Source organism: Bos mutus, chromosome 5, assembly GCF_027580195.1.
Source record: "Bos mutus isolate GX-2022 chromosome 5, NWIPB_WYAK_1.1, whole genome shotgun sequence".
Lineage (NCBI taxonomy): Eukaryota > Metazoa > Chordata > Mammalia > Artiodactyla > Bovidae > Bos > Bos mutus.
The window spans coordinates 16,468,967-16,493,554 of NC_091621.1; the positions used below are offsets into that span (position 1 = coordinate 16,468,967).

General features: G+C 44.6%; 1 protein-coding gene across 3 annotated transcripts; it reads right to left on the bottom strand.

Annotated features, from left to right (window-relative positions):
- Positions 1-191: 191 nt before the first annotated feature.
- Positions 192-6,727, bottom strand: B4GALNT1 (beta-1,4-N-acetyl-galactosaminyltransferase 1). 3 transcript variants are annotated; one of them, XM_005901674.3, is made up of 11 exons: positions 6,241-6,727; positions 5,420-5,638; positions 4,750-4,914; positions 4,514-4,620; positions 4,010-4,050; positions 3,675-3,855; positions 2,575-2,682; positions 2,260-2,450; positions 1,505-1,645; positions 1,023-1,263; positions 192-409 (listed from the first exon to the last, which is right to left on the bottom strand). In XM_005901674.3, exons 2-11 carry the CDS (start codon positions 5,635-5,637, stop codon positions 192-194), a joined length of 1,611 nt encoding a protein of 536 aa, XP_005901736.1. In that variant the 5' UTR covers position 5,638; positions 6,241-6,727. The 3 variants fall into 3 exon arrangements, with proteins under 3 accessions (XP_005901736.1, XP_070226595.1, XP_070226594.1); XM_070370494.1 differs by lacking the exon at positions 6,241-6,727 and adding an exon at positions 6,040-6,193 and having other exon boundaries at positions 2,584-2,682; XM_070370493.1 differs by lacking the exon at positions 6,241-6,727 and adding an exon at positions 6,040-6,193.
- Positions 6,728-24,588: the final 17,861 nt, after the last annotated feature.

The following is a 24,588-nucleotide window of genomic DNA, read 5'->3' on the forward strand; positions in this document are numbered from 1 at the left end:
GGCTCCATCATGCCCCTGGGCACTTGCAGAAAGGAGGAGTGACACCAGGACAAGCCCCTGTTTGGGATCAAGTTCTGAAGGAGACTGGGACAGTCAGTGGAGTGGTCACTGGCTGGCGGGGTTTGCTAGGAATTCCTGGCAGGGACAAGGAGGCAGGCCCAGTCTGACAGCTGAAAGGCCCCAAGTGGCCATCACTCTGAAGTCATGCACTGCAGCCGGTGTTTGAAGAAGAGCAGGCGATGTTTGGCCACCTGACTCTCGTCCAGTGATCCCGGGTAACGGTACCGAGCATAAGTCTCTGCCTTCGCATCCCTTGAGGTCCAAGGCAACTTCAACTTGGATGCGTGATCCACAACGACGTCTGAGCAGGAGCCCACTTGAAGAGAACCAAGTCCATCCAGGAAGAATTCTGGGGGCAGAGGGAAGGGGAGTACACAATGAAGGGTCTTGAGGATTCAGAGGCACCGCTGCCCCTAAAGGAGAACTGAGATTTGGGATATGGTGGGTGCATATGCAAAGACTCCATCTCTAAGGACCTTAGGCATGTAAATCAACCCTTTTGAGTCTTGTATAAAATGGAGTCAATATCCTTACCTTGTGCTTTGAAAACGGATTCCCTCCCTTCCTCCCTCCTGCAACACACACTCACACACCCAAAAATTCAATAAATGCGGACTTGGCTGCTCCGAGGTGGCCTGAACCAGGAGATTCCGTTGGGAGCAGGATAGAGGCCGAGGTGACTGTGGTGGGGAAGCTCAAGGCAGACCCAGTGGCTGTACTGGCCGCTGAGGTTTAAATGATGTTTGGGGCTGGGATGTTTGGAGCTCTCTCTGTGGCCGGGGCACGGGTCTTGGTGAATCTTCGTAGAACTGCTCTAGGGACCCCGGTGGCAGCTGTGGGCTCCGCGGGGTGGTCGGGCAGTAGTACCCAGGGCCCCAGGCACCTTACTGTCCCACCACCCCGCGGTCCCTGGTCCCGAGCCCCGAAGGGTCCCTGCCCGGCCTGGAGGGGGCGCCACTCACCCAGGTGCGCCACGCGGCTGAGGCGAGGGTCAAAGCCGACCTCGCGCACCTTGTCGGTGCGCGCCAGGAAGAAGTTGACCACGCCGTCTGTGACCACGCACCCCGGGAAGCCGACGAGCTCGTGGTGGAAGCCGCGCTTCTGCCGGAGGCAGTTCCCGCGGCCTGGCGCGCCGGGCTCCACGCTCAGCAGCTGCCGGTAGGTGGTGGCGAAGCCGGAGATTTCGCGCACCGCGCCCCCCACCTGCCGGGGCGGGAGGATGGCTGCAGGCCGGACGCGCACTGGAAGGGGTTAGGTCTAGGCTCCCTCTCCCCAACAGGCTGGCTTTCCTCCTGGGTCCTTCCCCGCCCCACCCCTGCAGGACCCAGACAGTGGCCCAGGCTCTGCTTCCGTCCCAGGGTTGGCTGCTCTCGGGTCTCCCGGCCTTGCCCTTAGCCTCCCGGAAGCCCTCCTCCCATCCTCCATCCCGCGGCCCCTCCCCTACCAGGTCCAGCGGCGTCCGCTCCAACACGTCCACAAGCCTCTCTAGTCGCGTACGCGCCGTGAAGACGAAGTCATCGTCCACCCACAGCACGTACTTGGTGGTTACTTGGGATATGGCCAGGTTTCGGCCTGCGAACCAGCCCTGGGAAAGAGTAAGTACGGTTGGCGATGCTATTGAGATAGGACGCAGCCCTCTGCCGCCTACTCCTCACTCCTGACCCTTCTCAACAGCCTCTGTCTGTGCGTGTATGTTCAGTCTGCGACCCCATGGACTGTAGGTCGCCAGGCTCCTCTGTCCATGAGATTTCCCAGGCAAGAATACTGGAGTGGGTTATCATTTCCTCCTCCAGGGGATCTTGCCTACCCAGAGATCCAACCTGCATCTCCTGCGGGCGGATTCTTTACTAATGAGCTACCTGGGAAGCCCCTCAACAACCTGTGCCCCTCTCCAAACTTTGGAAGTGCTTAGGAATGGCCGGGAGCTAGGTTTAAAAAAAATGCAGTTTCCCACTGCCAGAGGCTCTGAGTGGGTGTTCTGGGGGAAAGTCTTGGAATGTATTTGATTCATGCGTTCATCCATTCATTCATCAACTATTTATTGAGCCCCTACTAGATGCTAAGCACCATTCTAAGAAGGCAGCTCAAATAAGACCGCTCCCGTGGAGCTTACATTTCAGAAATCCTCATGCTGGATTCACTACCCTGGAGACTGCAGACTGAGGGCATGCCCCCTCCCGGTGCCCTGTGGCTGTGCACCTTGCCAAAAGGCATGAGATAGTGCTCGATGTGGGGACCTCTAATGCTCTCTGGCTTGTCGCTGTCGTCCGCGATTACCACTGTGACCGTTGGGTAGAAGCGGCGGATGCTGGCGATGAGTGCCCGTAACCGATTGTAACGAAGGAAGGTCTTAGTGGCGATGGTGACCAGAGCGCTGATGTTGTACTGGGCTAGGAGTGAGGGACAGAGTTAGGTGCAGAGGAGAGTGGCGAGTGAGGAGAAGGAAGACACCTCCCAGGGCCACCCTCTCCCAACTTTCTTCCTGTCAGGCTGGATCTATGCCCCTGAGCATACCAGTCTCACCTCCCTGGGGTAGAGACCCAGGTGGGTACAGCCGAGGGTTGGGTGGGTGTCTTATGCGAATGGTGAAGGCAGCTTCGTGTCCCTCGGTGGAGAACCGGACTGGGAAGAAAGACATGAGATGTGGCCCCTAGGGCTTGGCCAAAATTCTCTTTTCAGTAAGTCAGTATTTAAGTGCCTACCCTGTGTTGCACTTTTCTAGGCCCTGTTAGATAAGAATGCAAGGTTCATATCCCCCTGGAACTTACATTTTAATGGGTGGGAGAAAGATGATAAAAGTTTTCATTAAAAGCTAGCCTTTATTGAGCATTTACTGTGTGCCAGGCACTTTTAAAATTACGTTAACTATATGAACTCATTTAACCCTCACAATAGCCCTATTAAGTAGATTCCTACTACAGAAAAAAGAAGGCAGAGAGAAATTAACTTGTCCATAATTACCCAACTCAGGCAAGAAAGCTGGGGTAGGAACCTAGTCCATCTGGTTCCAGGTTAAGTAAATAAGAAAATTCAGGTACAGATAAGTATTGAATAGAAAATAAGACAAGTATTGTGAGAGTGAAGAGGATCCATCTGAGCTGAGATCCAAATGATAAGGAGCCAGCCATACAAAAATCTAGGGGATGCATAGTCTAGGCAGAGGGAACAGCAAGTGCAAAGGCCCCCCAGTGGGAGTAGGTTTGGTAAAGAAGCCTTGGAGAGAAGCAGGAGGGCTGTTATACCCCTTTTGCCAGAGGAGAAATGGGGGCTCTGGGACAGAAAGCTCTTTGCCCTCTAGTAAGTGGTGGGCTGGGAATAGAGCTTGAGTCTTCTAGTTCTTGGGTCAGGTCATTTCCTGGGGCCCCCATGGTTGGGCTGAAGGGGGGACACACCCAAGGCTCGGGTTTCCCTCTGGCCTGTTCCAGCCCCAGTTGAACAAAGGCCCCTTCTCTCCCTCCTTGGCCCTGCTGGCCCAGCTGAAATGCCCATTGTGTGTCTGGACAGCTCTGGCCATTGCCCGAGTGTCTCCCACACCCTTTGCCATTTGCTTGCTCCTTCCTTTCTGGCTTCCTGTGTTCACCCAGCCTGTTACTACATCCACCCAGGCCTCGCACCTGTGTCTGCTGTGTTTGCCTGGTAGCTTCTGCTGCTGTAAGTGACCAGTTGCAGCTGCCGATTGAGTTGGTCCAGCCCTAGGCTGGTGAGGGTGAGATCTGGCTGCCCTTCTCCGATGAGAGTCACTCCAGTTACTTCCCCTGCCACGTCCCAGGTGCCCAAGGAGGCAGTCAGGTTCACCTGGGAGGGGGGATTGGCAAGTGCAGGGTGCAGGGTTATGCCCCCTACCCACCTCTTGCCTCCCTGCTTCTTCCATCCCTCCTTTGGCAGCCTCGCTGCCCTTCCTTCATCATTAATGCCCACCCGGCCTCCCCACCCTCCTGTTTTTTCTCACCTGGTATACCTCCTGACCGGAAGTGGCCTGCAGGCCCAGTCCTGGAAGCAAGGAGAGGGAACCAGAATCACAGACAGCTTGGGATTCCTCCCTTTCTCCTCCCTCTTTCACCTCACACAGCACAGAACTTCTCACCCATCCCTCCTATTGAGGCCACAGCAGGGCACATTGTAGGGCATAGCCCAGAGTAACCGATTTCTCACTCCTTCCCATCAAAGCAGTAGGTCTTGTGTGGCCTGCCCTGCCTGTCCATCTAACTTCAGCCAGTCAGCAAGAACACACCCTTCTCCATAAACCTCTCCAGTTGTCTTCGGCAATTCCCCACAACCCTAGAGTCCCTTCTGTCCCCATCTCCCACCTCATGAGCCCTCCCTGACCTCCAGTTTCCCTTTCATTAGAAGCCCCCCACCTGGCATTCCAATCTTCCCTCATTCTTTCTCACCCAGCCTGGGCTCTGCCACCCTCACAGTGGTTTAGGTCCTCCCCTTGGACCCTCCTCCCCACCTGGCACCAAGATACTCCTGAGGGGCTGGACCTCCACACCCTGCAGGGGGTACTGTAGCGGGGAGTTGGCAGGGGCTATGAGCAGCTGGTCAGCAGCAGACTGGCTCCTGGCAGTGAAGGAGGGGGAGGACAGAGGAGGAGTCAAGGGGAGCACGCTCTCCCTCCTACCCCACCCTCCCTCCAGGCCTCCCACGGCTCTCCACAGGCAGAATCACATCCTCCTTTCCGCTGGGTACCTTGAAAGGAAGGCCTGGAACTCCTGCTCCCTCGAGGCAGACACAGTGCTCAGCTCCTCAGGGTCAAAGGCCTTGGTGAAGTCAAAGGCTTGGACCTGCCTCTGGAAGGGGAGGTGAAGGCTTCCCTCACTGGACTCACAACTGCAATTGTTCGCAGACAGCAGCCTGTGGAGCCGGAAGGAAGGGTCCTCAGAGCCCAGCCATACAGCTCACTCATCCCACGGAAGGTTGACACAGCACCCGCACCTTCCCCATTCAACCCTGTTCATCCAAAATCTGTCCCCTTAATCACTGCTCTTCAAATAGTCCCCCAGAGGAGGGACCGCCCATGAGATGACCCATCCTCTACATCTGGATTTTACAGAGATATAGAACAAACCAAATGCTAAGGTTTCAGAGTTGCCTACACACCATCAGGACCCCAGCTGGACTCCTTTCACAGGGAATGACCAGGACTCACAAAGTCAGGGCCCTCCCCTGATTGCAACCGTCCCTTCCCACTCCCGAAGCACAAGACTCAGTAGCCCCCTCCACCTCTCACTTCACTCCCCGCCCCCCCACAACCACTCTGGGGAACCCAGGCATCAGAGCTCAGCAGTAGAGGAAACAGAAGCTTCCCAGACTACCCACCAGCGAGTGCCATGCTGTCACCCCGACTCCTTACACTCACCCCACCACTTGCTCCTTGATCCTGACCGGGATGTGTGCGTATCTGGGCTCAGGGGCAAGACCTAGCAGTTCTGGCCTGGGGTTGCCCTGTAGGGGCGTCCACAGCGCAAGAGGTGTCCGAAGGCCCGGCGCGACCCGGGTGCTCGCGTACAGGAGCCCCAGCGAGGCGCAGGCGAGCAGCAGGACGAGCACACAGAGGGCCCGGCGGCCCAGCCGCATCCTGGGTGGGCGAAGAAGTGGGAGGGTGAGAAGGTGGTGGGCGAAAGCGTGGGTTGAGACTCTGGGCCCCCGCAGTTCCGGAGACTCCAGCCGGCCCGGCTGTGGCTTCCCGCATCTCGGGCGCCAGGATTTGTATAGCGAATCGGTACCCTCGTCCCCCTCCCCTCACTCCCCGGGCCTCGGGTCTCCTAGCCTCCTTTCTTCTCGCCCTCTCCCACATCTCGCTTTCCATTCACGCCCGAGGCCTGTTATCTCGATGAAGCAAGAGACCTTTGGAGGTAGCGGTTTCGACGCGGCGGCTCGTAAGTAGAAAAAGCACCGTTTTATTAGAATAGCCGATGTTCCGGAGCCCGCCGCCTCCCTTGGCCCACGCATCCCCCACCCCCTCAGTCCGAGCATCACCTGGCCCGGGTGGGCTGCAGAGGGCAGCGCCACACCTTGCCTGTCATGAAAAAATGCAGAATCACGCCCGCGCTGCTGGGTGGCCCCGGCGGAGGTGACCCCGTGGGTGGCCTCGCGAAGCCGTGCGGGGCGACAAGGTGGACCGGTGCGCGCGCCTCTTCCCGCTTCCGGCTCAGTCCCGCGTCCCGCCCCAGCACTGACCTGTCTTAACGCTTTAAGGCCGCCGCAAGATTTCGGTCAGGGCTGTGCCAGGCTCTCAGCCCTGGCCTGAGAGTCCTCATGGGGCTGGAGGCGGCCTGATTGGGGAGTCGGGCATGAGTCTGAGAGTGACGGGGAATCCTCCTGCCTCCCGAGCGCGCACGACCCCGCCCGCCTTTGGACTCTCCGGGCTTTGTAGACCACCGCGCTGGGGTGGTTCTGGGCGTTTCCTGCGGGGTTGGGGGATCGGAGTCGAGAAACCGCCGCACTTCAATTCCAGAAATAAATCCGGGGTTCCCTGGGACCCTGTCCCTCTTGCCGGGCCGGGAGAGCCCGGGCCGCCGCCCGGCTTTTCAGATCGCTGCAGCTTGGCTTGGGTGCTGGTTGCGGAGGGGCGTCAGGCTGCGCGCCGAGAATGAGAGCGCTGGGGCGCCTTCTGGTGGGCGCGGAGGACACTGCGGGGGCGCGAAGCCAGCGAAGCACGAAGGTCCTTCTCTTCACGCCCCCTCCCTCCCCGCCAGCCCTTTGCCCCCGAACCCTGGCATCTGCCCCGCCCCACCGCGATTCCAGTCACTCTGTTCCTATTCGTTCGCAGCCGTCTTTCCATCGAGACTTTGGCCAGGACTGGCGATAAGGGTTTTAGGAAGTGATGGGGCGGGGACGCCCTGTAAACCCATTTCAAGGAAGACTTGGATACTTAGGGTGAGATAAAGGAACCCAGACAAGACTGGAAAATAAAGACTGCCTAGCTAACAAAGACAAGTTGACAGCCTCCCTCCTAGCCTCGCCTCCCCCGCCCACCGGCCCCCGCATACCCCAGTTCTCTAAGGAATACTCAATGATGTAACAAACACTCAGTAATTCAAGGGCCTGCTTCTTCTGACTGCTCCTTGTTGCAGACTTGAGGAAGGGAAGATCCCCCAACAGTGCCTAGATTGGTTGTACTTATGCGTGCAAGCTGCAGACCTGTACTACCTTAGCTGTAGCTGGATTCTTGATGCTGCCCTAAGTTCTGTGGTTCCATGATTCTAATAAAAGATGTCACAATTTAATAGGGAAAAAAGATATAATAGGAAATGTAAAACATAATGTAAATGTGGGGGCAGGGGGGAGGGAAGGTTGGATTATTGGAGGAACTGTGTACAAAGAAATGACTAATCGGCTGGAGGGAAATTGAGATTCTCACCCTCTTTACACCAAAATAAATTCTAGATGTATCAAATATCTTGTTATTAAAAATGTAACCACAAAGAGTAGTAAAATAATTCATGGAGTTTTTTTTTTTTTTTTTTAATAATCTTGGAGTGGGGAAGAGATCTCTAAGTAAGATATAAAAGGACATATTAATAGATTTGCCTGTATAAAAAGCTTGAGTGAAGGAATTTCTATAAACAAACTTGAGAAATGACAAACTGAAAAAATATGTGCAACATGTAAGACAGATAAAGGTCTATTTTTCTTAAGAGCTATAAAACATCAATAAGAAAAAATGATCAGTCACCCCTAAATAGGCAAAAATTGTGATTAGACAGTTGAGGGAAAAAGTAAAAATGGCTTTTCAAACAAATGAATGTACACTTGACCCTATTCATAATAAATAAAATCCAAATTAGAGTAACAATGAAATGGTTTTTGTTTAGCAAGTTAGTAAAGGTCAAAGAGTTTGCTAACACAAGTGGTCAAGTATTTGAAGAAATAGTCACTATCATACACTGTTGTGAGTGTAAATGGACCCAGCTTAGAGCAATTGGCCAATCTATTAACAATTAAAATATTAATCATTTAAATCTTAAATATTAGTAAGTTAAAATTTTAAAGATATGATTCAATCAGACAATGGGACACTGGATTAATCTATATCTACTGATACTGAATGATATCCAAAGCTGTTAAGCAAAATAGACAACAGCATATATAGTTGGCTCCTGAGTGTGGCTTTTAGCTTCTAGGATTGTTCAAATATTAGAAATGAAGTGCTACCATAATAAAAATCTAACAATGTGGGAATGGATTTGGAACTGGGTCTTAGGTAGAAGCAGGAAGGAATCTAGGAGTGTTAGTGAAAGACTGAAAAATATTGAAGAGCATATTAGTAGAAGCCTCATGTCCTTTGAGGAGGCTGCTGATAAAGAAAAGTGAGGAAAGTAGGGAAACTGAGGGGCTTCCCAGGTGGCACTAGTGGTAAAGAACCTGCCTGCAAAGTCAGGAGATTTTAAGAGATGCAGGTTCGATCCCTGGGTTGGGAAGATCCCCGGGAGGAGGGCATGGTAACCCACTCCAGTATTCTTGCTGGAGAATCCCATGGACAGAGAACCTGGTGGGCTACAGTCCATGGGGTCGCAAAGAGTCAGACATGACTGAAGGGACTTAGCATGTATGCATACCTACCTAATGAAATGGGGATCTCATTGAGATTTTCAAGCAGAATGTTGAAGATGCCTTCAGGTTTCTTCTTGTCACTTTTAGTAAATATGTAGGAAAAGAAAGTGAAAGTGAAGTCGCTCAGTCGTGTCTGACTCTTTGCGACCCCATGGACTGTAGCCTATCAGGGTCCTCTGTCCATGGGATTTTCCAGGCAAGAATACTGGAGTGGGTTGCCATTTCCTTCTCCAGGGGATCTTCTCAACCCAGGGATCGAACCCGGGTCTCCCACTTGGAAAAGAAAGAGATAAGCTAAAGAAAGAATGCCAATAAAAAGTCCTGGAGATTGTTAGGTTTGAAATTTCCTAGCCTCTCCAATGGAGAAGGCAATGGCACCCCACTCCAGTACTCTTACCTGGAAAATCCCATGCATGGAGGAGCCTGGTGGGCTTCAGTCCATAGGGTCGCTGGGAGTCGGACACGACTGAGCAACTTCACTTTCACTTTTCACTTTTCACTTTCATGCATTGGAGAAGGAAATAGCAATCCACTACAGTGTTCTTGCCTGGAGACTCCAGGGACGGGGGAGCCTTGTGGGCTGCCATCTATGGGGTGGCACAGAGATGGACACGACTAAAGCGACTTAGCAGCAGCAGCAGCAGCAGCAGCAGCAGCAGCAGTGGCCTCTCCAAGGACCAGTGAGGCTAGAAATTTAAAAAATGGCTTCCAGGACTTCCTTGGTGGTGTAGTGGATAAGTATTCGCCAGCCAATGCAGGAGACATGGGTTTGATTCCTAGTCCGGGAAGAGTCCACATGCTGTGAAGCAACTAAGCCAGTGCACCACAACTACTGAGCCCACGTGCTGCAACTACTGAAGCCTGAGTTCCTATAGCCGGTGCTCCACAAGAGAAGCCACTGCAATGAGAAGCCTGCACATGGAAACGAAGAAGCCCACATAGAGCAAGGAAGACCCAATGCCGCCAAAAAAAAAAAAAAAAAAGGCTTTCAGGGAAAGACCATATCTAAGGAATGCTCAAGAAACTATTGTCTAAAAATAAAGCCAAGGATATAAACATAAATCCTCTGTTAAAGAAAGAGCTAAGGCAGTGCCTCAGAATGGTTCCATTAAACAATAGAACTCTCAGTGATCAAAGAAGCCCAAGGAAGAGAAAGGTTTATCTCAATAATATTTGTGAATATGGCTTTCATGTGATGTAGTTAACCTCAATAAGATTCACAGAAGAACTATAAAGATTTTAAGAGAATTGCATTTGCAGAATTTTATTGGTGATAGAATAATTCTCTCTTACTATTCTGATAGATAAATGTTTGCTGTTTTAAATCCCCCAAGTTTGGAGTAATGTATTACACAGCAATAGATAACTAATTCAGAATATTATATAGTTGACCTTGAACAATGAGGGGGTTACAGGCACTGCTTTATTTAAAATAAATTACCCCACCTTGCCTGCACCCCACCAGCGAGACGCGCTGCGCACCGACGGAGCGGACATGGGGAGAGCGATCATAGCCAGGCTCGGACTGGGGCTGCTGCTTCTGGCCCTGCTCTTACCTACGTAGACTTACTCAAATCAAACAACTGTTGTAACACCTTCAAGTAACTCCTCCCATACTACCTCACCTGCCTCTCATCCAGCCAATGCCACCACCAAGGCAAGCGATGGTACTCTGCAGTCAACAGCCAGTCTTTTTGTGATCTCGGTCTCCCTTCTACATCTCTACTGTTAAGAGACTCAGGCGAAGAAACATCTGTACTTCACCAGTACTTCTAAATCCAGTTCAAATGGCATCTATACATCCTGTGTGACAAAGGAAAAAAAAAAGAGAGAAAAAGAAGTCTTCATTGAATAAATCTGCTAATTACACACCTTATTTAATTGACAGAAATTATTGAGGATCCCAAATTTGTTTGAAGAGCATGTGAAGGGTTTGGCTAGATGATGAATGCCAATATTAAATCTGCTGGAGTTACCTGTACAAGATGAAGAGAGACAACGTCCAAAATTAGTTGAGATGATTTCCTTAAATGTGGCTTAAGAAGTATGGACACATAAAGCTATCAACTCTTCTTTTGGGAACTGAACTTTTCCTCTGGGGCTTTGGGCTGACATTGCATTTGACTTTTTATATAGTGCCAGGGCAAAGATGGATTAATCTACCCCAAATTCAAGCATAATGAATACATTTTGCTTGCATACTATCCCTATTCAAAAAGAACACTAGATTTATTTAAACAGATAACAAAGAATAGAAGTACATTGCTGTCAATGAATTTCAAAATATTTTTTATTTCTGCATACATTGAATAACTTTTACAGTTTAAAAAAATGTTCTGTTTTGAAGGTAAAATTGACAAATTTTGAAATGAAAAAGGCTAATATGTGAAGGAGCCAAACTGTAACTCAAATATTTGTGAAGTCAACACTGGAAGCTTGCTCACATTGTATTTATTTATTATTATTTTTTTAAATATTTATTCATTTACTTGGCTGCGTCAGGTCTCAGTTGCATCATATGGGATCTTTCGTTGCAGTGTGCAGGCTCAGTAGCAGTGGCATGTGGGCTTAGTTGCTCCAAGGCGTGTGGGATCTTAGTTCCCAGATCAAGGATCGAACCCATGTCCCCTGCATTGCAAGGGAGATTCTTAACCACTGGACCAACTCATCTGAAGTCCCGCTTACATTGAATTTAGAAAAACTTTATACTCTTTTCTGTAAATACTTCTTTTTAAACTGCATCAGAGTAGCCACATTTGGAACACTTTTTGCTATCATTTGATGTTTTTAGATAGTTAGAACCTGGTCCTAGGCCTAAAATGGGCTTGATTTTGGAAAGTAAATCTTTTCACAACTGCCTTGATGCACAGCAACCTTTTTAAAAATAGACACTCCCTAAAGTCTTTTGTTCACATGGTCACACACTGATGCTTAGATATTCCAGAATCTAATATGGCCACAGTAGTTTTGAAAACCAAAGTCATTTTTTTTTCCATCTTTAGAAACCAACACTGAAATAAACATATCCAACAGATCTCAAGCTACTGTGTGTGTGAATGAACATTCCCTTTTGTTTCACACCTGAATTCTGTGTATCTGTTTTGGATTGTATATTGTGTTTGTGTATTTATGCTTTGATTCATAGTATCTTTTCATGTTATGAAATTGATTTGCATTAAATACAAACTGTAAATTAAAAAAAATAAAAATAAAATAAATTACCAAGAAAAAATTCTGATTAATTTTTTTCTTCTTGGTTATTCATTTTAAATAAAGCAGTGTGTACATGTCAATCCCAGACTTCCTAACTATCCCTTCCTTCCTCCTCTACATTTCCCTCTGGTAACCATAAGTTCATTCTGTAAGTCTGTGAGTCTGTTTGTAAATAAGTTCATTTGTATCATTTTTTTGATTCTGCATATAAGCTATATCATATGATATTTCTTTCTCTGTCTGACTTACCTCACTTAGTATGACAATATCTAAGTCCATCAAATTGCTGCAAATGGCATTATTTTCATTCTTTTAACAGCTGAGTAATATTCCATTGTATATATGTACCACATCTTCTTTATCCATTCCTCTGTTGATGGACATTTAGGTTGCTTCTATGTCCTGGCTATTGTAAACAGTGTTGCAATGAACATTTGGGTGCATATATCCTTTTGCACCATGTTTTTCCCTGGATATATACCTAAGAGTAGGATTGTAGAATTGTATGTAGCTGTATTTTTAGTTTTTTAAGGAACCTCTGTACTGTTCTCCATAGTGACTATACCAATATACATTCCAACCAACACTGTAGGAGGATTCTTTTCTCTCTACACCCTCTCCAGCATATTTTGTTTGTGGATTTTTTTAATGATAGCCATTTGACTGGTGTGAGGTGATATCTCATTGTACTTTTGATTTGCATTTCTCTAATAATTAGTGATGTTGAACATCTTTTCATGTGCCTCTTGGCCATCTGTATATCTTCTTTGGAGAAATGTCTATTTAGGTCTTTTGGCCATTTTTTTGATTGGGTTGTTTGTTTTGATATTAAGCCACATGAACTGCTTATAAATTTTGGAGGCTAATCGCTTGTCAGTCACATCATTTCCAAATATTTTCTCCCATTCTGTGGGTTATCTTTTCATTCTGTTTATGGTTTCCTTTGCTGTGCAAAAGCTTTTGAGCTTGATTAGGTCCCATTTAAGTTGCAGCAATATCTTTTTCAATCCATCTCCTAGAGTAATGCCTGTATTCTACTTTAATAAAAAGAATCATACAGAATGTAGTCTTCTGTGTTTTGACTTTTTTTCTTTCAGCATTATGAGTTATTGTGTATAGCTGTAGATCATTTCTTCTCAGTCTATACAGTTGACCTTTGAACAGCACAAAGGTATTGTTGAACTGTTCAAGTCCATTTATATGAGGATTTTTTTTCACTAAATACATTTTATGGTACTATATGATCCAACACTGGTTGAATCCATGAATGCAGAACCCCAGATTCATCAAGGACTGACTATAAAGTTTTACATGGATTTTTTTATTTAGAATCTTTTTCTTGGTTAACAAAAGTAGAATACAGGCAAAACGAATCTATGTTTGTAGTCAGAATTGTGATTACCTTTGAGGCATGGAGTAGTAACTGCTGCTGCTGCTGCTGCTAAGTCACTTCAGTCGTGTCCGACTCTGTGCGACCCCATAGATGGCAGCCCACCAGGCTCCCCCATCCCTGGGATTCTCCAGGCAAGAACACTGGAGTGGGTTGCCATTTCCTTCTCCAATGTATGAAAGTGAAAAGTGAAAGTGAAGTCGCTCAGTCGTGTCTGACTCCTATCGACCCCATGGACTGGAGCCTACCAGGCTCCTCCGTCCATGGGATTTTCCTAGAAGGGGTCAATCTGGGTGCTGGTAAAGTTGTGTTTCTGCATTCAAGTGTGATTAATTTGTAAAAATACACAAAGTTGTATACTTGTAATCTGTACTTTCCTGTATGTATATTATACATGAATACACAGTTTAAAAATATGAGAGAACACTTGTAATCTGCTTTTGAAAATATTCAGAAGCTTTTTTCTTCAAGCAGTATACCTACTCTCAGTGGGGTGATTCTTCTGATAGTCAGGTTGGGTTAATCAGGTAGCTGTAGGCAACTGGCAGCTCATCTGGGGCTGGATGATACAACTTGCCTTTTCTCACATGATGGGAGTTTGGTGCTCTTGGCTGAACCTCTTTTTCCTTGAGGTCTTTCATGGCAATCTCAGGGTAGCCAGTGTGTGAGAGCAGAAGCTTCAGGCTCCCTTGAAGCCTTGCTTGTAATTCACACAGTATTATTCCTTCCCCACCCTCTCTCTCAAGTATATTTAGGTGCTAAGGCAAAGTATCAGGTTATCCCAGCTTCAAGGAGTGCTTATACTCCATCTCTTGATGGATATAAATGCAAAACATTTATGATCATTGTATTTATTTATAAATTTTTATTTATTCACCTATTTATTTATCTTTGGCTCTGCTGGGTCCTCACTGCTATGAGAGGACTTTCTCTAGTTGCACCGAGCAGGGGCTACTCTCAAGTTGTGGGGCACGGGCTTTTCATCATGGTGGCTTCTTTTGTTGCAGAGCACAGGCTCTAGGCACCCAGGCTTCAGCAGTTGTGGTGTGTGGGATCAGGAGTTGATGTATATGGGCTTAGTTGCTTTGAGACATGTGGGATCTTCCTGAACCAGTGACTGAACCTGTTTTTGAGGCAGGTTCTTAACCACTGGACCACCAAGGAAGTCCCATGACCATTTTAAATCTTCCATTATCACCAATAACCAAATTTCTAAGTGCAGGAATTGTTGCTTAATTAGGTACTTTTAGAAAGGAAGAATGTCTGAATAACTTGGTGTCAACATTATAAGGAATATTGCTCTGAAATGACAGAGCATTATACACAAAGGTGCCTGGAAATAAACATATACCAAATAACAATCAACAAGAGACGCAGATCTTTTAATACCCTTTTCCACTAAAAGGAACCAGGGTCCTTGGATTCATTCCAGGTCCTTTCCCAGGAAAAGTTAAAGATGAACTTGGAATGTCAGACTGAATAAATTAATGTAGGAAAAGAGAAATTGCTGATTGACAAATATAAGGGAAATGATGAAGTAGAAAATAATTCTGCAACCATCAGAGTAAAAATTGGTTTGATCAAGAGTCATCAATGGGTGCTAATTTTAAGGGAGGAAGTTTCATGAGAAATAAGGTGTTTACATAGTTTAAAGTGTTTCCCCACAGTTTGCTTGTTAGTTACAAGAGGGAAAATTATAACTGCACAGTGGGAAAAACAGACAGCACTTGACTAGGTGGTCAAAATTAATATTACTGATGAGAGGCAGAGGGTGTTGTGAGCCTCCAGGTATGTGTCTCCACCCCAGGAAAGACACAGAATCACTTAGGCAGTATTCTGGCTAGGGGTACATAATTTGATTCTAAATATGGGAAAACACACAAGCCCCAGTTGAAGAATATTTTATATATTTAAAAAAACTGGCCAGTATTTTATTTTTAAATATTAATGTCATGAGAGACAAAGACAGACTGAGTAACTATTCCAGAAAAAAAGGAGACGAAAGAAACAACTAAATACAATATGTGATCCTAGATTGAGTCCTGTCCTTGAGAGGAGAAGAAAATGCTGTAACAGACATTTTGGGGACAAAATTGGGATATGGATGGTGGTTTAAAGTCACTGTTTTATCTTTGTTAAGAGATAGATGGTAAATGTTAAATTTCCCATAGTTGGTAATTGTAGTTACCAGTATCCTGTTCTTAGAAAACGTACTCTGATGTGTTAAAGAGATATGGTGGCATGATGTATGTTATCTACTTTCAAATGACTCAAGAAAAAGAAATAATTGGGTCTTCCCTGGTGGTCCAGTGGTTAAGACTCCACACTGCCAATGCAGGGGGCCCAGGTTCAATCCCTGGTCAGAGAATTAGATCCTACATGCTGCAGCTAGAGAGTCCACATGGCGCCACAAAGATCAAGGATCTTGTGTGCTGCAGCTAAGACCCAGAGCAGTCAAAATAAGTTAATACACAAGTAAAAATAAATTTAAAATAAATAAATAATAGAATGTGTTGTATATATATGTGCATGTGATATATACAATATATAATTTATATTTTATTAATGTAATTATTGGGAGAAGGAAATGGCAACCCACTCCAGTATTCTTGCCTGGAGAATCCCAGGTACAGAGGAGCCTGGTAGGCTGTCATCTATGGGGGGTCGCACAGAGTTGGACATGATTGCAGCGACTTAGTAGAGAGAGAATGTAATTATTAATTATTTATTATGAACTATATAAAATAATATCTATAGAGAATGATAAAAACAAATGATAAAACAAATTTTGACAAAATGTCCAGAATTGGTGAAGCTGGATAAAAGATACATGGATTAGATAGGAGAAAAGTGATAAGCAGAAAGTTATCTGAGAGCAACTAGAGGCGGCCACTTCAGCTCACTGTCGAATAGGCACCTAATCCCACCAAGCAATTTCCCAGCCCTTCCTAGTAATATGCTCACTAGAACTCCAAAAATAGGGGGCTGTAAAACCCCCACCCACCAGGCTGGCAGGACTTGCCCTACCTCTAGCACGTGCCCACACCTCACAGTATCCTGCACTAAAGTAATCTTCTGCGGCCACTGGACTCATTAACTGCTCGTGAATATTCCACAAATACATACATCTAATTATAACAGACCAAATTATGGGAAGAACATGTGAGATAGTGTGTCTTGTTATATAACCTGCAGTTGTCAATCATGGTTGTCCATCAACGGCCCCCGTGGATTATGCAAATAACCCTGCCTTAAAAACTGTACCCCCCCCAAAAAAAAAAAAAAACAAACTGTACCCAGCTCTCCAGGGCTATTTGCCTCCCTTGTCGTGGCCCACCTCTCTCTTCAGGTAGTCCCTCTGTTTTTTCTTTGTGTGTGCTCAGTTGTGTCCAATATTTTGATCACCTGATAAAACAGCTAACTCACTGGAAAAGTCCCTGATGCTGGGAAAGATTGAGGGCAGAAGAAGAGGGCATCGGGGGATGAGATGGCGGGACGGCATCACTGATGTGATGGACATGAACTTGGGCAAACTCTGAAAGACTGTGAGGGACAGGGAGACCTGGTGTGCTACAGTCCATAGGGTCGCAAAGAGTCAGACACAACTGGGCGACTAAAGAGCAAGTCACATCCGATTCTTTGTAACCTATTCTTTCTTTCCTTATTGTTAATAAACTTTCTTGCAACAGGTAAGCCCTGAGATTCTTCTTTTCATCCTTGAGGCCCTCCCTTCTGGAGGAAGGCTCTCCAGACTCTCCTTCTGCTAACATAAGTGGTCAAAGAAGAAAAAAAGATATGTGGGAATACTCAGTATGTATTTTCCAAATTTCTAAGTTTGAAATTGTTTCAAAGTAAAAATTTAAAAAGAAAAAAAATTTTGCTTCTTCACTGCTTTAGTTAAAAGTGAGCATCTATTTAGTAATTTAGTGATGGTGCTAAGGAATTGTTTCAGCATATTACAGTCACACTTATAACAACAGGCAAGTAAAAACTGTTAATAATGAAATAATATAAGCATTCTAATACAGTTTCATCTTATTTTTTGTATTTCAACATTTCAGTCTTTGATGGAGATATTTAGTTTCAGCTAATGAAATAATATAAGCTAATGAAATAATATAAGCTAAATATTTAGTTTCAGCTAATGAAATAATATAAGCATTCTAATACAGTTTCATCTTGTTTTTTGTATCTCAACATTTCAGTCTTTGATGGAGATATTTAGTTTCAGCTAAATACAGATTTTATCACTCTGTACGCATGCACACACACACACACACACACACATTATTTTTGCTGAGCCATTTGAATTAGTTGTGACTTTTTACTCATAAATACCTAAATGCTTCAGTATCTATCTCCTAACAACAAAGGTATTCACCTAAGTAACCAATATGACTATCAAACTGTGGAAGTTTACTACTGATAAAAAAGAAAGTGAAAGTGTTAGTTGCTCAGTCCTGTCCAACTTTTTGCGATCCCATGGACTGTGACCCACCAGGCTCCTCTGTCTATGGAATTCTCTAGGCAAGGATACTGGAGTGGGTAGTTATTCCCTTCACCAGGGGATCTTCCTGAGCCAGGGAGAGAGCTGGGTCTCCTGAATTGCAGGCAGATTCTTTACCATCCGAACCACCAGAGAATCCCAAATTTTTTAAAAAAATTATCTAATACACAGTCCATATTAAATTTCTCCAGTTGTCATAATGATGTCCTTTATAGCTTTTAAAAGAATTTCAATCAAGGAGTATATTTCTTTATCATGTCCCTTTCCTTTCCTTATCTTTGAGGATATTAAACATACTTATTTAAAACATTTTTCAAGTTTTCTATTATTTCCTCTTAGGTAGAGTGAATTCTTCTATTTATTCAATTTGTTGACTGTCTGTCATGGTGGTACTTTTCATTACGAGCTTTGAATTTTAGTTTGCTAGCTTGTCTTTTGTGTTTCATTCTCACATGTGTCTTGGTTAGTATCTTTGTAGATTAAGTGTTTATTGCTCAGCATCAGTTGGCTTACAATGTCGTTCTGGAGTTGGTTTTTGCACTAGTGATAGTGCCTTCTGTTCAGTTCAGTTCAGTTCAGTCGCTCAGTCGTGTCCGACTCTTTGCAACCCCATGAATCGCAGCACACCAGGCCTCCCTGTCCATCACCAACTCCAGGAGTTCACCCAGACTCACGTTCATCGAGTCGGTGATGCCATCCAGCCATCTCATCCTCTATCGTCCCGTTCTCCTCCTGCCCCCAATCCCTCCCAGCATCAGGGTCTTTTCCAATGAGTCAACTCTTTGCAGGAGGTAGCCAAAGTATTGGAGTTTCAGCTTCAGCATCAGTCCTTCCAATGAACACCCAGGACTGATCTCCTTTAAAATGGACTGGTTGGATCTCCTTGCAGTTCAAGGGATTCTCAAGAGTCTTCTCGAACACCATAGTTCAAAAGCATCAATTCTTCAGCACTCAGCTTTCTTCACAGTCCAACTTTCACATTCATACCTGACCACTGGAAAAACCATAGCCTTGACTAGATGGACCTTTGTTGGCAAAGTAATGCTTTGCTCTGCTTTTGAATATGCTATCTAGGTTGGTCATAACTTTCCTTCCAAGAAGTATGGTCTTTCGATTTCATGGCTGCAGTCACCATCTGCAGTGATTTTGGAGCCCAGAAAAATAAAGTCTGACACTGTTTCTACTGTTTCCCCATCTATTTCCCATGAAGTGATGGGACCAGATGCCATGATCTTAGTTTTCTGAATGTTGAGCTTTAAGCCAACTTTTTGACTCTCCTCTTTCACTTTCATCAAGAGGCTTTTTAGTTTCTCTTCACTTTCTGCCTTCTGTAGACTTTTGGAAATTTGTGGGGGCACTTTTGGCGCTGACAGTGACTGGTGAAGCTAGTAGCAATTGGTGGGCAGGTGTCAGCTAAGTTAAATTAATAGGACAAGCCTAAGCAACAAAGACTTGTCCTTCCCTAGATGCTGATACAAACTTGTTGAAAATACTGCTTTGGGCACAACTTGAAGGAATATACCTGAGCCTCTAGCATCAGCAAAATGGAGGTCACAACCTCAACAAACTTCCGAAAACAGGAAGCTGCTTATTGGAGAACCACTTGACCTTTACTATAGTCACATCCCTCCTTCCCCAATTTAAGGCTATCCCTACTCAGGTTTCTTAGGCATGCATCTAATTGATGAAGGAATGGCTAGCTGCAAGGGATTTGGAGAGAGGCAGTTTTTAGTACCCCAGTTTCTGCCACAGAACCAGATACATTAGGAAAAGTTGCTAAATATACTGGCCCATTTCAGAGTTGTAGGTTTCCCTCTCTCCCACTGCATCCATCCCTACTAAGTGGTTTTGTGACTGTCTCCCTAGTCGAGAACCATAGTCCATGTTGAACATGCAGGGACCTGATTGAGGGTGATGTTGCAATCCTGTCCTCTGCCAGCTGCGGGTGTAGTTTATTCACCACAGTAGCCTAGGAGGGCTGGCTAGCCTAATCCTCTCTGCTCTTTGCAGTCACTCCAGGCAAGCATTTAAAAAATTTTATTTGTTTATTCATTTGGTCGTGCTGCGTCTTTGTTGCTGCGTGGGCTTTTTCTCTAGGTCATGGCCAGCGGAGGCCACTCTCTAGTTGTAGTTTGCAGACTGCTCTCATTGCAGAGCAGGGGCTCTAGGGTTCTGGGGCTTCAGTACATGATCTCAGTAGATGCGGGTCCGGGGCTCTGGAGTACAGGCTCAATAGTTGTGGAGCAAGGGCTTAGTTGCTCCTTGGCATGTGGGATCTTTCTGAATCAGGGGTCAAACCCATGTCTCCTGCATTGGAGGCAGATTCTTCACCACTGAGCCAACAGGGAAGCCACAGGCATGCAGTTTTAATGTATAGAGCCCAGTCAGGAGTCACAGCAGCGTACAGCCACCTGTCATGCTGCGGAACATCTAGGAAACACTCCAAAGGAACTGGTTCCAGGTGGCTAATACTGGTCCTGTAGTTTCACTCCCCATCTATCATATTTTCATTTCCAGTTCATGGAGATTCTAATTTTGTTTTTGTTTTAAAATGGGTTGCCTTTTAAATACACATTTGGAATGCATTATCTGTCTGTTATTGTATCTGTTTGAAGTTTTTCTCTAAAATTCACTCAATCTGTTTGATAGGAAGTGACCCTATAAAGGGAGAAGGCAATGGCACCCCACTCCAGTACTCTTGCCTGGAAAATCCCATGGATGGAGGAGCCTGGTAGGCTGCAGTCCATGGGGTCGCTAAGAGTCAGACACGACTGAGCAACTTCACTTTCACTTTCCACTTTCATGCATTGGAGAAGGAAATGGCAATCCACTCCAGTGTTCTTGCCTGGAGAATCCCATGGACGGAGAAGCCTGGTAGGCTGCAGTCCATGGGGTCGCAGAGTCGGACACGACTGAAGCGACTTAGCAGCAGCAGTAGACCCTATAAAACTTGTCTACTTATGCAATTTTTTTAAGCACAAAAAAGATTGTATTATACTCACTGAACCATGCACTGCTTATTGAAGAACCGCTTGACCTCTACTGTACCCTGTCCAGAGGACAGGATTGCAACATCACCCTCAATCAGGTCCCTGCATGTTCAACATGGACTATGGTTCTCGACTAGGGAGACAGTCACAAAACCACTTAGTAGGGACGGATGCAGTGGGAGAGAGGGAAACCTACAACTCTGAAATGGACCAGTATATTTAGCACCTTTTCCTAATGTATCTGGTTCTGTGGCAGAAACTGGAGTGCTAAAAAACCGTGCACTTTTTTCACATGACACATGTATCTTGGATGTCTTTTTATAAGAACATATGAAAATATATCTCCATTAAAAATTGGCTGCATATTATTTATATTATACGAATATATCATATTTAGACAGTCCTGACTGACATCTTGTTTCCTTTACCAACAGTGATGCAATAAACCTACTAGGTGAACTTTTGTGAATATGTCTGCTTTATATAAACCAAATGCCAGTTATTATATGTAAGAGCACGTTTAATTTAGGTTTTTTGACTTGGGTTATGACAAAGAACCCGTCCAAAAATGTCAGTCTGAAGAAGCAACCAAGAAAATTGTGAGCCACTTGTTGCTGCCATACACAGATTTATTCTCATTTGACAAGTTAATGAACAATCAGCACATTGATCAATTAAACAGCAAGCTGAAAAGCCCTGTGCTACTGAAACCACAGAAATGTGTCTCAAGGGCAGGGGGTGGACTCCAAGGAGCTGTTGTTGTTTATATCTCAGCACAGAAAGAATTCACTTTGCCAAATTGTTCTCTGTAAAGACTATATTAATTTAAACTCCCTCCAAATATTACATCATTGTTTTTGAGGCTGCCTAGTATTCTGTCATATGGATATACCATAGTTAAAATGCTTCAAAGAGTGTCTGGTCCAGGGAGTGTTAGTTGTCATGATTGCTATTGCTACAAGACATTTTCACTTTTTTGTGCTAGTATTACGATATTGTATTGCTGATATTTACTTGGCACTTTTGCCATTTTCTTTTTCTTATCACTTAGCTTCCTTCCTTATTTCTAGTTTTATTGAGATATATTTGACATACAGTACTGTGTAAGTTTAAGGTGTGCAGCAAAATGATTTGACCTACATACATCATGAAATAATTACCACAGTGGGTTTAGTGAACATCCATCATCTCATATAGATACTAAATAACAGAGAAAGGAAAAAAAATGTATATATAATTCTTGTGATGAGAGCTCACAGGATTTGCTCCCTTAACTACTTTTATATTTAACCTACAATAGTGTTAATTATATTTATCATGTTGTATACTATATCCCTAGTACTTGTTTATCTTATAATTGGAAGTTTGTCACTTTTGACTACCTTCATTTAATTCCCTCTCCCTCCAACCCCTCCTCTGGTAACTACACATCTGATCTCTTTTTCTATGAGTTTATTTGTTTGAAGTACAAATGATTTATTATGTTAGTTCCTGGTAAACAACACAGTGATTCAACATTTCTATACATTAAAAAATGATCACCATGATAAGTCTGTCACCATACAAAGATATTACATTATTATCAACTATATTCCCCACTCTGCACATTTTACAACCATGATTCATTTATTTGGTAACTGGAAGTCTGTTAATCTCTCTCATCTATTTTCCTCATCCCCCTAACACCCCTAATCCATCAACCACCTGTTTATTCTCTGTATCTGTGACTCTGTTTCTCTTCTGTTACTATTGGTGGCAATGTATGTATATATATATATATCTTTTTTTATCCATCTATCTATCCATCTATCAATGGTTGCTTCCATATCTTGTCTATTGTAAATAATGTTACAATAAACATAGGGGTTCATCTTTCTTTTGGAATTAGTGTTTGTGTTTTCTTTGGATAAATACCCAGAGTGGAATTGCTGGATCGTATGGTAGTTCTATTTTTAACTTTTTGAGGAATCTGCATATTGTTTTCCATAGTGAAAGTGAAAGTGTTAGTCACTCAGTTGTGTCTGACTCTTTGTGACTCCATGGACTGTAGCCCACCAGACTCCTCTGTCTATGGAATTCTCCAGGCAAGAATACTGGATTGGGATGCCATTTCCTTCTCCAGGGGATCTTCCTGACCCAAGGATTGAACCCAGGTCTCCTGCATTGCAGGCAGACTCTTTACTGACTGAGCCACCAGGGAAGACCATAGTAGCTGCATCAATTTACATTGCCACTAATAGTAATGAGACTTCCCTTTTTTTTCTACATCTTCCCCAGCACTTATTATTTCTTACCTTTTTGATAACAGTCATTCTGACAGGTGTGAGATGATATCTCACTGTAGTTTGGGTTTGCATTTCTTTGATGATTAGTATATTGATCATCTTTTCATGTGCTGGTTGGCCATCTATATGTCTTCTTTGGAAAAATGTCTATTTAGGTCCTCTGCTTATTTTTTTTTCTTTAATAGAAAATTATTTAATTAGTATAAATGTGTTCCCCATCCTGAATCCTCCTCCCTCCTCCCTCCCCACACCATCCCTCTGGGTCGTCCCAGTGCACCAGCCCCAAGCATCCAGCATCGTGCACTGAACCCTGACTGGCATCTCGTTTCATACATGACGTTTCACATGTTTCAATGCCACTCTCCCAAATCTTCCCACCCTCTCCCTCTCCCACAGAGTCCACAAGACTGTTCTATACATCAGTGTCTCTTTTGCTGCCTCGTATACAGGGTTATCGTTAACATCTTTCTAAATTCCATATATATGCGTTAGTATACTGTATTGATGTTTTTCCTTCTGGCTTACTTCACTCTGTATAATAGGCTCCAGTTTCATCCACCTCATTAGAACTGATTCAAATGTATTCTTTTTAATGGCTGAGTAATACTCCATTGTGTATATGTACCACAGCTTTCTGATCCATTCATCTGCTGATGGACATCTAGGTTGCTTCCATGTCCTGGCTATTATAAACAGTGCTGCGATGAACATTGGGGTACACGTGTCTCTTTCCCTTCTGGTTTCCTCAGTGTGTATGCCCAGCAGTGGGATTGCTGGATCATAAGGCAGTTCTATTTCCAGTTTTTTAAGGAATCTCCACACTGTTCTCCATAGTGGCTGTACTAGCAAATGAAGCAACCGACAAACAACTAATCTCAAAAATATACAAGCAACTCCTACAGCTCAACTCCAGAAAAATAAATGACCCAATCAAAAAATGGGCCAAAGATCTAAATAGACATTTCTCCAAAGAAGACATACAGATGGCTAACAAACACATGAAAAGATGCTCAACATCACTCATTATCAGAGAAATGCAAATCAAAACCACTGTGAGGTACCATTTCACACCAGTCAGAATGGCTGCGATCCAAAAGTCTACAAATAATAAATGCTGGAGAGGGTGTGGAGAAAAGGGAACCCTCTTACACTGTTGGTGGGAATGCAAACTAGTACAGCCACTCTGCTTATTTTTAAATAGGATTGTCTGCTTTTTTTCTATTGAATTATTTTCTATTGAATTATATGAGTTCTTTGTATGTTTTGGATATTAACCCTTTATCAAGTCTGTTGTTTGCAAATACCTTCTCGCATCCAGTAGGCAGTCTTTCACTTGTTGATAATTTGCTGTTCTCGAGCTTTTTAGCTTGATGTAGTCTTATTTATTTATTTTTGCCTTTGCTACCCTTGCTTGAGGAGATATATTAAAAAATATTGCTAAGATATGTCAAAGATGTACTGCCTATGTTATATTTTAGGAGTTTTATGGTTTCACGTCTTACGCTTAAGTCTTTAATCCATTCTGAGTTTGTTTTTGTGTATAGTGTGAGAAAGTAGTCCAGTTTGATTCCTTTCATGTAACTGCTC